The sequence below is a fragment of the Euprymna scolopes genome, chromosome 41 (assembly GCF_053919585.1).
Source record: "Euprymna scolopes isolate OS-2025 chromosome 41, ASM5391958v1, whole genome shotgun sequence".
In the NCBI taxonomy this organism is placed as follows: Eukaryota; Metazoa; Mollusca; class Cephalopoda; order Sepiida; family Sepiolidae; genus Euprymna; species Euprymna scolopes.
Window position 1 is genome coordinate 17,829,515 of NC_136522.1, and position 12,500 is coordinate 17,842,014.

The following is a 12,500-nucleotide window of genomic DNA, read 5'->3' on the forward strand; positions in this document are numbered from 1 at the left end:
CATTACTCGAATGGTTCATGCTGTGAGGTGTAGAAACTTGCCTTTCTCGGTGGAGGAGGTAAAAAGAATTACAAATTCCTGCCGAACGTGTGCTGAAATAAAGCCTCGGTTTTATAAACCTAAAACTGGCGTTTTAATAAAAGCAACACAACCGTTTGAAAGACTAAATCTTGATTTTAAAGGACCGCTACCAAGAAAAGCAAGGAACCGATATATATGAACTGTTATAGACGAATATTCACGGAGGTAGAGATCGTAGAGGTGAACCCCCAGTATGCTCTAATATGACATGCAGGCGGTAGAGAGTCTAATGTGCCTCTCAGAGACCTAGCACCTACCGTAGACGTACCAGGACCGCAAACAACTCCTGAGAACAGACCCACTTCCCCTGACACTGAAACCCCTCCGGAAGATCAAGACACTGAAATTGCTCCTGACACGTCGTCTAATGACACTATCTCTGTTGGGGCTTCGGCAGACACTTCGGATCGGCCAACACCTGAATCCCTGACAGATGAAGGACTAGCACCGAAAAAATATGTTCATCCAGAGACTGACTCTGATGTGGAATGGCCTGCTCCTCTGAGAAGGAAACATTTCGGAGCGAGGTATTTTAGAGTCCAAAGACAGGCTCGCACTGAAGAGCCTTCCTGTTTGAGTACTCCGACCCCAAATCATGGACTTCCGAGGCGGCTACTGCAAGCTCGTAGGGGTCCTGGACATTTAAGGGAGTTTCTTCCCTATGAGTAAGAAATTTGGTGGCGGAGAATGTTGTGAATATGGATTATCTCCTCTTTGATAATCCAAGCTATAAAAGCTGTACATTTTCGCTTGTCAAGTAGGCGAGTAGCAAGATTCTTAATTGAATAAGAGATTACCAGACGGACTCTCTCATCCTGTTTTCATTACAATTTTATTTGTAAGCCCGACGAATTCAAAATGATACCGGATTTTATAACTCAAAAAATCGAAAATTAAACTAAAAATTCAACCTTCAAAAATCGTTTAGGACTGAATTTTTACTTAACAGTTTATTCCTTACACGACAGGTCCTTGTGAAATTCCATACACATACACGAGTTTAGCAGAAAAATTCTCGAGCTCGATTAGATACCCTGAAGAAGATCGGAGGTTGCATTGACCGAAATGTTTGGAAAATAATACTCAAGATTAGAACAGTAGTACGAATAATCCGAATTGTTTGATCGACTTTCATGAGAATGGAATGATGCCGAAGAAACTGCAAAACATTTTTTTTTAATTTGAAAACAATTTTTAATAGGAAAGCAATTTTTAATTGGAAAGCAATTTTTAATTGGAAAGCAATTTTTAATTGGAAAGCAATTTTTATTTGAAAGCAATTTTTAATTTGAAAACAATTTTTATTTGAAAGCAATTTTTATTTGAAAGCAATTTTTAATTGGAAAGCAAGTTTTAATTTGAAAGCAAGTTTTAATTTGAAAGCAATTTTTAGTTCGAAACCAATTTTTTTCAAAAGCAATTTTTAGTTTGAAGTAATAATTTATTCAAAGGCAATTTTTAATTTGTAAGCAATTTTTATTTTGAAATGTTTTTGTTCGGAAGAAACTTTTAATTCGAAAACAATTGTTAATTTGAAAGCAATTTTTAATTCGGAAGCAATTTTTCCAAATGGAAGCAATTTTTCAAAGGCAATTGTTAATTCAAAGTAATCTTTTATTTAAAAACAATTTTTAATTTGAAAGCAATTTTTATTTGAAAGAAATTTTTTGATTCGAAAGTAATTTTTAATTTGAAAATATTCTTTCTCTTTCTCTTATTGTCTTTTTTCTTTTCTTTTATTTCAGGCGATCCAAATTTTATCAAGTCCCTTGTTAATTTTGATAAGGACAACATTAGCGATCGCGTCCTCAACAAGATCGGCAAGTATGTGGCCCAAGCTGATTTTACCCCCGACATCATTGGACGAGTGTCTAGTGCGGCCCGCTCCCTCTGTATGTGGGTGCGGGCCATGGAAATGTACGGACGGATTTATCGAGTGGTTGAACCTAAGAAATTGAAACTAAACGCGGCCATGTCCCAACTGAAGGAGAAACAGGATGCCCTTGCTGAAGCCAAACGAAAATTAGCTGAGGTAATGTTCGGTTCTCTTTTTCAATGTTATCAAGATGAAATGAATAGCAGCAGGTGTTGTTGTTGTTGTTTTTTTTTTGTTATTTTTTTTTTTTTTTGCTTTTTGTTATAACCATGTTTAAGAGGTCACAAGGAAAAACAGAACACGGGAATAGAGTAGCAAAATGTATTAATCCTTTTACTGCCAAATTATACTTTCAAGTCACCTAAAAAAAAAAACCAATATTTCTTACACTTATGCATTGTTAGCTCAACTGGTCTTCAAAATACAGATATTTGTCGTCTGGAAGACGGAGCTTCGTAAAGATAGCGATTTTGTGAAGATCCATCGCGTGTGTCGAAAGTTTTTGCGAGACAAACACACACACACACACACACACACACACACACACACACACACACACACACACACACACACACACACACATTTTTGCCTTTTATATATTAGATGGATCAGTTCATTTGTAGGTAACGCAGATATTTCCACCACAATAGTTTTTTTTTTTTTTTTTACTCATTTTCACCCTAAACAAAGCATATTGCCACATGTAAGGTATGGGGCAACTATTTAGAATCGTGTCTAGCAGAAGACCGTGTGGAGTTGTTAAAATTGCGTTTAAACTTTATCAGGTTCAGGGAAGCAAGCAACAGAGAGGGAATTCCAACTGGTCTTCAAAATACAGGTCTATGCATGGTTCAACAAGTAAATGGGGAGTTTGTTTATGTTCATGCGTCAGTTGCATGCTAACTTCCGTCACGTGTGAGTTTCATGATTAAAAAAATTTATTGCATAAAAAAATCCTGGCGGTAAAGGGCTTAATAAGAATATACAAAAGTGTGAGTTGTTCGTCTAGATGACAAACAACCTCGATTGGTTCATCGGATATAGACCATCCCCACTCCACATTAATACCTTGTCTTCCGGTATGTATTATGTACTACCGAGGGTGCCCGGGTGTGGAGAGGCGGTGTAGTAAGGAACCCCGGTGGAGAGAGGTGTTAAAAGGGTTTCCGGCATCTAAGGGACTCACCAGTGAAGGGGTGGGATTTTGATGCTGGTCAGGTTAGTCAGAAGTATGCATGTCGAGGGGACACAGGTGCTATTAAGTCCATCAGAGTCCATTCCATTAAAGTACTTGTAAAACAGGCACAGGGATGCAACATTGCGGGGGGATGGAACAAAGGTTGATAGTGCAAGACCTATTAGATTGGAAACTCTTTTTGGAACCCTATCTGAGAGAGAGAGAGAGAGAGAGAGAGAGAGAGAGAGAGAGAGAGAGAGAGAGAGAGAGAGAGAGATACTAGTAGCAAATACAGCAGCCCAGTCGTGGTAGCAAGACTCCATGCATGAGCGAATCGTGGCTATGTAGAGATATATTATACTATCGGGTGTGAGTAATTTTCTAGCATGGTAGAGAGAGCCCACCTTCTTTGCAGCAGCCTTGGCAATATCTCCAACGTATTACTTTTACAGCCACTTTCAACTTGATGGTATTTCTTATTTTATGTTTAAGTCTTTCTTGTCTTTTGCTTCCAAGTCTTTTAATACTTTTTATGTCCAATTCTTGTCGTGCCTTTCGTATACAAGTTTTCTCTTGCGTTAAGCCGAAATATTTTCCAATCTTTTTTTTTTTTTTCTAATTATTATCATTTCAGGTTGAAGCCAACATGGCGACAATTCGGCAAAACTATGACGACCGCATTTCACAAAAAGAGGAATTGCGAAGGAATGCTGAACAAACGGAAATGATGTTGGATCGAGCAGGAAAATTGGTTTCTGGTTTAGCGGGAGAGAAAGAAAGATGGGAGAATACTGTTCAGGTGGGTATAGTCTGGTTCCTGCATGGCAGGTACATCAGATGAGGTTCCATTATTCTCGGAAATTTTTCAAGGAGAAATTGTACATATAAAGGTAAAAGAGTTAAAATATAATATCTTAGACATTTGCAGCTTTTATCGATCAAATAAAAAATAAGGCATTAAAATTTAAAAATTAACGTATTAATTTAAAAACTAACGTATTAATTTAAAAACTAACGTATTAATTTAAAAACTAGCGTATTAATTTAAAAACTAGCGTATTAATTTAAAAACTAACGTATTAATTTAAAAACTAACGTATTAATTTAAAAACTAACGTATTAATTTAAAACTAACGTATTAATTTAAAAACTAACGTATTAATTTAAAAATTAACGTATTAATTTAAAAACTAACGTATTAATTTAAAAACTAACGTATTAATTTAAAAACTAACGTATTAATTTAAAAACTAACGTATTAATTTAAAAACTAACGTATTAATTTAAAAATTAACGTATTAATTTAAAAACTAGCATATTAATTTAAAAACTAGCGTATTAATTTAAAAACTAGCGTATTAATTTACAAACTAGCGTATTAATTTAAAAAAACTAGCGTATTAATTTAAAAAACTAATTTAAAAGCTAACGTATTAACTTAAAAGCTAGCGTATTAATTTAAAAACTAGCGTGTTAATTTAAAAACTAGCGTGTTAATTTACAAACTAGCGTATTAATTTAAAAACTAACGCATTCAATTTAAAAACTAACGTATTGATTTAAAAGCTAACGTATTAATTTAAAAAACTAACATATTAATTTACAAACTAGCATATTAATTTACAAACTAACGTATTAATTTAAAAACTAACGCATTCAATTTAAAAGCTAACGTATTAACTTAAAAACTAACGGATTGATTTAAAAGCTAACGTATTAATTTTAAAAAAATAACGCATTCAAATTAAAAACTAATGCATACAATTTAGAAAATAAGGTATTCAATTTAAAAACTAACGTATTCAATTTAAAAACTAACGCTTTCAATTTATACACTAATGCATTCAAATTTAAAACTAACGCATTCAAATTAAGAGTTAAGGCGTTTAATTTAAAAAATAAAGCATTCAAGTTAAAAAAAATAATGCATTCAATTAAAAAATAACGCATTCAGTTTAAAAAATAAGGTATTTAATTTTAAAATAAGGTATTCAATTTAAAAAAAAATCATTCAAATTAAAAAATAATGCATTCAATTAAAAACTAACGCATTGAATTTAAACACAAGTCAGTCAGTTTAAAAATTTACCAGGTGACGTTAAAAAAAAAGAAAGAAGCAGATAGCCCAACACACTGTCATTTGTTTTACCTTCCTCTTCTCCACTCAAGTAATATACCTATTTACTATGCCTCCCCACGGGACAGAGTTAGACACCAGGGTCGTTTTTTAACGTGGAGAAAAGGTACAAAAATAAAAATTGTCTCAGTCGTGAAGGATTTCTCCTCCACCGAAAGAGAACAAGAAATAGAAGTGCAGCATCTGAAGAACAGATACTACACTTTGATCTTGTCCCGAAGGCCAAACGACGAATTTTGTTTGCCTTTTTTCCAGACTCCGTTCCAAACCCAATATTCTATTTTTGAAAACATTATTTAATTGTTGAGTCTACGTTACCGTGATGAGAGATTAGATTTAGTGTTAAATGTGAATTCACAATGTATCAATGATCTTTTTTGAAGAACATGAACGCTATTTTTCTAAAAAAAAAAAAATCGTAAATGTAATTTCATAGCAGGAAAAGCAGGTGAATCAGAAGAACGAACGACTCTGAAGTCGAAAGTCCACATAAAATGGTGTCAGATAAAAAAATTAGGTATTTTTTTTTTTTTTTTTTTTTACGAGAGTACCCAACGTAGTATAACCCCCACCTCCCCATGTTAAGAACGGCTTTCGAGGTTGAGGGTGTTAATTTCCGAAAGCCGATGGGGAGGTTGGAAGTGTTTATACTACGCTGGGTACTCTCGTAAAAAATACCAAAAATTATTCCGTTTTTCTAAAAAATAAAATTTAAAAAAGCAATCAATACTTCAGAAAGTAATGCATCTTTTATGATGCTACAAACAAATTCGAAACATTGAAATAATAACATATTTATTATTTTATGCAAGAAATAATAAATTATAATACATTTTTTAGCTGAGACTGTTTGCTGCCGACTTCGAGTCGCCTGTTCTTCTGATTCACCGGAAAACACTGTCTCCAGTAATTTGCTTACCGATTCAAGTTAATTTCTTTTGAATTAATTTTTTTAAAAATCATTTTCAATGTTCAGGATTTGGAAACGAGGATGGGCTATTTGGTCGGTGACTGCCTCATCGCAGCTGCTTTTCTATCCTACATGGGACCCTTTCTCTCCAACTACAGAGAAGAACTTGTTTCAAAACATTGGATCAAAGAGGTTGGTAGAGTCAGAGTTTTTGGAGTTTTTTCACCATAAATCATTTTTCTTTTCTTTTTTTTTTTTTTTTTTGATAACTTTTATTGCTTATATAATGAGGAAAACAAACGTAATTTATATATTTAGCCAATCGATCGAAAACTGCTTTTTCTAAAGCTTATTAAAATCTATGAAAATCTGTTATTTCTGAACAACTTTTGATTTTATCAGAAACATATAACCCGAAAGTTTATTATGTTAAAAGCAGAATAATATAATACTTTTCTGTAATTTTCAATAGAATTTTAAGTTTAAAATATTTTTAAAAAAAAAAACAACAAAAAAAAAACAAAAAAAAAAACGCGTTAATATAAATAAAATATAAATATTTTTTAAAAGGTTTTCGAATCTATTAAAATAACTTTTTGGTATCTAAATAAAATTTACTATGATTAGCAAAAATAGAATATAATTACATAACATAACATCTGTGACACGTCTCAACTCGGCACCAACAACGCCCATTCTAGTAGACTGAAGTGCCCGCGTGGAAATTCCTTTAAACCTGTTGTATATCTCCAGTGAACACAGCTACTCAGAAGGGAAGCACACACGCGCTCGCGTGTACACACACACACACATACACACACACACACACACACACAACGGAACTTTGAAACGAACTTTTTGATGTTTTTGTCTATTTCTTATTCAAGAACTTTAAAACTTCTCAACAATCTTTGACTTCAAACACGGTAGTGTTTGAATGATAAAACTCCGTAGACCTTGCTTGTTTGCATGCATCGTATCTTCAACGATCGGACGATTCCATCTTTTAAAAACGGATGATATAGTCATCATATATAGTCGTTTACTATAATAATTATTAAATATCTACAGGAATTAGTGTTTCATCCTTTCGGGAATCATCAGTGCAGGGTGTCACGATTAACACCGGTCGATAGATTAGAACCCGGCAACAGAAGCCATGTCTGGCTTCATTAGCAAGAACCTAATCCATTCGGCCACAGTTAACCGCGAGAAATACTGTTGAAATTTAAACATTTTTTTTTAAATGTTTTAAACGTCTGTCAAAGTGATCTAATCATTATATGAGGAACTGCACATGCACTAGTGTTTCATAATTTCGGGAATCATCAGTGCAGGGAGTCACCATTACTGCCAGTCGGGAAATTCGAACCTGGCCACAAAACCATCTCTGACTCCATTAGTAAGGAACAAACCGCTCGGCCAACATGAACGACGGCAAGAATTTAGTTGAAATTAACATTCATATAAAGCATAATTGTCATATATATATATATATATATATATATATATATATATATATATATATATATATATATATATATATATATATATATATATATTGGCGTGGCTCAGAGGCTAAGGAATGAGGGTGGAGACTTGGTATGTTTTGGTTTCGATTCTAGCTGATGGCGCCCAAGTCATATATATTTTTTAGCTTTGATCTCACTACCATATATTAGGTTCAATATAATAATCAATAAAGAATTGTCTTTATAATAATGAAAATGTAATCTACATGAATTAAAATATTATATTTGAACTATCTTATGACCGGGCAATGCCAGACGGCCTGCTAGTAACTTTTAAAATTAAAGGAAAAAATTCAAATCAAGGAAAAAACACTCAGTCTATGGCAAGTTTCATGAATAATAGTTTTTTATTTGTTACAAAGAAAATAGAATGCAATAACTGATAGCAAACAATTGTTATTTTTTATTTTAGTGATTTTGGTACTTGTGCAGTTTATGAACTATGCTGAAATAATAGAATTATTATTTAGACAATCATTCTTAACATGGGGATGGGGCTTTGTTAACTGTTCTGTACTTTCACCTAACAATTTGATAAACAATGTACTATCTCTAAAACTCCTTGTCCTTTTTTTCTCATCAAAATTTTTCTTGGAGTCCATATATTAAATCGATTTCTTTTTCTGCTTCTCGTAAAATTGGTTCTCTTTATCGCTCTAAATGCTTTCTTACACCCGACACTGTTCTCTATCTCTACAAATCTATTATCAGACCATGTATGGAGTATTGTTATTATATTTGGGTTGGTGAATCTGAGTCCCATTTGAAGGTTCTTCATATATTGCAGAAACGTATTTGTGATTTGATTGATCCCCAACCTTTCTTCTTGACTGCAACTTCTCTCTCACAGACGTGATGTTGCTAGTCTCAATCTTTTCTAAAAATACTATTATGATACGTGTTTCTCAGAATTGTCTGATCTATTCCCTGCTTCTTTTGTTCCAGCTCGTTTGACTCATTGTTCTAGTGGTCTCCATCAATTCACCATTTTAATGCCTCATTGTAATACAGCTTCATTACAGTAGCTGCTTTCTAAGAATTGCAAGTTTGAGGAATTCTCCTTTTGCTTATTGTTTTCCTTCTACCTACAGCCTTGCTCTTTTCAAGACTAAGATCAATAGGCATCTCTTGTCTTTGCAATAATCAGTTTTCGTTCTTGTTAACTCCTTACATCAAATGACACCATGCTTTGTCTCGAGCGAATTCCATAAAAAAAAAGATAACGTAAAAATTGAATTTAACTTCAAAATCTTATTGATAAAATAATACGGTTCATAAACTGCACAAGTATTGTGTGGGTTGGAGATGCTGACCTCAATCAATTTTTAAACAATTATTAAATTTTCTGTGATACATTTCTATCGCACTTGCTAATCATTAACTGCTACAATTCCATTGGCTAAACTTCTCGGCATGTTATGTAATCTACCGAATTATGCTGATGAAACATTGGGGTCCATATTCTGCATAAGTACCCGGAATTCTCAAATGTTAACTATTCTGGACTAATTTTTATCATTTTCATTTTTTTGTTTTTAAACTTTCATTTAAACAAAATATGTTTGTTTCTTTCCACAGATTCATAACCTCGGAGTTCCGCGTGATCCAAATTTTAATTTCTGTTCCTTCATGGCCAGACCAACACTCGTTCGCGAATGGAACATCCAGGGTCTTCCAGGCGATAGCTTTTCAACGGAAAATGGAATCATTGTGACGCAAAGCTCCCGCTGGCCACTCATGATTGACCCCCAAGGGCAGGCCATCAAATGGATCAAGAAGATGGAATCCAAAAATGTAAGTAGTATTCCTTCTTCTCTTTTTATCTCCCCTGATTTTTTTTTTTTTTTTACATAAACTTGCGTTATGTTGTCTGTCATGAAGACAGGGTCGTACATTCACCAGGATCTTCTATAACAAATTTGAGTAAAATATCTATATAGTAATAATTAGGGCTATGACAACAGAATATTCTTATCATAGTTTTGACTCTCGAGTATATATTCGACACAGTTAGACACAGTTAATCAACCGAGAACCACATCACTCTATATAAAAGCATATAAAATATCAACGGATACACACTCGAGAGTCAAAACAATGAAAAGAATATGCTATTGTTCTAGCCCTAGTAATAATACGTTAAGCCAATTTATGTTCGTACATATGTTATCACCCTACACCCCTTTTTTAAAAGATGGGATCGCCCATCACGAAAGACGTATGCAAAAAAAAAGTTATTTGCAAAATTTCATCTGAAATCAATGTTGTTTCGAACGTAAAAATCAAACTAAAATACACTTTCTTGGAGTAGTATCTGTTTTGTTTAAATACGATACGAGAACTGTGAGGTTTGCCTTCGTGTCAGACGGCCATAAAATATCACAAACTCCTACAATAGTTTTGGAGACAGACTCTGATAAGCAGATATATTCTGAAACTACATTACACAGAGTATAAGTTTCCAGGCTTTTTTGTACACGCTTTTAAAATCATCTTGAAAATTAACTATGTTATTGCTATACATATTATGAGATAACTGACCAATTTTTATGATTTCCGGTTTAAATGAACAGCTTCAGCAGGAATTGGAACACACCCTACTAAAGCCTGATTGTCACAGCTGGTGAATTTCTGGACGCGAAAACACTTTAGAAGAATGATATGCAATAAAATTCTGTTTTAAACTTGGAAAAATGCTACAGAAACGTATGGAATGCTTCAGACTGCTTTTGGACCATAAATAGAGCATCAGTTTTTGAATGGCATAAGAGATTCAAGGAAGGCAGGGAGTCTGTGAGGGATATTGAGAGGTGTGGGAGGAGTAAGGAAGTCAGAACACCCTAGTTGATTGGCCAAATGAAGAATTTCATGGATAAGGACCGTTGTATGTCTATAGAGACAATAAGTGCCCAGTTTTATGTTAGTGTGGGAATTTTACACACTATTATTTGCAAGGAACTGAAAATGCAGAAGATTTGCGCAAATGCACCAATCCACAATTCCATCCTTGTCAGAGACTATTTGACCAAGATAGATACTAAGACAGTACCTCATCCTCCTTATATTCCAGACCTTGCTCCCTATGACTTTTGATTATTCCGTAAACTCAAGAAAAATCTTAGAGGCTGTTGCTATGAGACGATTGAGGAGATGAAAAAGGCTGTGATGAGTCATTGACATGCTCACACGGGAGTACTTCCATAGTGCCTTCCAGAGGTTGTTGGAACGATACATTGCAGCTGAAGGAGATTACTTTGAACGGGACTAGAGTTTTATGTGTGTACTGTCAATAAAAGTGCCCATACGAAAAAAGTCTGGAAACTTATTAAAGGAAACATGTGTATATATCACAAAAGTGAGTGCACCCCTCACATTTCTTCAAATATTTAAGTATAGCTCCTCATGGGACAACACTGAAAAAATGATTTTTTGACACAATGAAAAGTAGCCTGTCTGCAGCATATATAACAGAGTTAATTTATTTTCTCCCTCAAAATAACTCAAAATATAGCCATTAAAAGCTAAATTCCTGGCAACAAAAGTGAGTGCACCGCTTACGAAAAGTTGCCAATATTAACATACAATATATCAACTCTCAATATTTTGTGTGGCCACCATCATTATCCAAAACTGCCTTTACTCTCCTGGGCATGGAGTTTACCAGAGCTTCACATGTAACCACTGGATTGCTCTTCCACTCTTCAATTACGACGTTGCAGAGCTGGCAGATATTTAAAACTTTTCACACCTCCACCTTCTGCTTGAGGATGCCTCAAAGATGTTCTATTGGGATCAAGTCTGGATATATGCTTGGCCAGTCCATCACCTTTACCCTCAGCCTCTTCAGTAAAGCAGCGTTTGTTTTGGATGTGTGTTTTTGGTCATTGTCATGCTGGAACACTGCACTGCGACACTTTCTGAAGGGAAGGAATCATGCTCTGCTGCAGTATTTGACAGTACATGTTGGAGTTCATGTTTCCCTCAATGAAATATAACTCTCCAATACCTGCAGCACTTATGCCACCGAAGACCATGGCATTCACACCACCATACTTGACTGTAGGCATGACACACTTATCTTTGTACTCCTCAAATTAGTGTGCATGGCTGCCACTCCAGGAGGAAGCCCATTCTCAAGGCAATGCACAAGAAAGTCCGCAAACAGTTTGCTGAAAATATGTCAAAAAAGCCAATAGATTATTGGGACCATATCCTATGGTCTGATGAGACGAAATTTAATTTGTTTGTTCTGATGGCCTTAAGCATGTATGTATGTATATATATATATATATATATATATATATATATATATATATATATGTATGGTCAGGTCATGTCATACACTACTGGTACCATGTAACCCAGTACTACCTGCCTCATGGTCGGATCACCGGCGAGCAAACTGGTTCCCCCACCAGACTTGTTTGGGGAGGAGGATGGCTACTCTCCCTGAAGGATTAAAAACAAGATCTTCCAACGGGCGAATGAACCCTTTTTCGGGGTCAACGACCAACTAGCACCGTGTATATTTGTGTGTGTGTATATATATATATATATATATATATATATATATATATATATATATATATATATATATGTTGGGGTGGAGAGGGCTCTCGAAAGCCATGGTGAAGGCAACCTTTCTAGGAGAAGCAAATCTCTGATTTAAAAAACCATAAAGCGGGAGACCAGTACCCGCATTAAGCTGGTCTGCAGTTTAAAGTGTTGCTAGATATTTTGCTCTTGCTTGTTGCTGGATCTCAACATTTTGAACCGAGAGAGAGACT

General features: G+C 34.6%; 1 protein-coding gene across 1 annotated transcript in view; it reads left to right on the forward strand.

The window, feature by feature from the left end:
* Positions 1-12,500, forward strand: part of LOC145266366 (dynein axonemal heavy chain 2-like) — a 369,464-nt gene that overhangs the window by 254,556 nt on the left and 102,408 nt on the right. The window contains exons 61-64 of the mRNA XM_080121989.1: positions 1,827-2,113; positions 3,769-3,933; positions 6,248-6,373; positions 9,292-9,507. Coding sequence (XP_079978115.1) covers positions 1,827-2,113; positions 3,769-3,933; positions 6,248-6,373; positions 9,292-9,507 — 794 coding nt within the window. The remainder of the gene's footprint in view (positions 1-1,826; positions 2,114-3,768; positions 3,934-6,247; positions 6,374-9,291; positions 9,508-12,500) is intronic.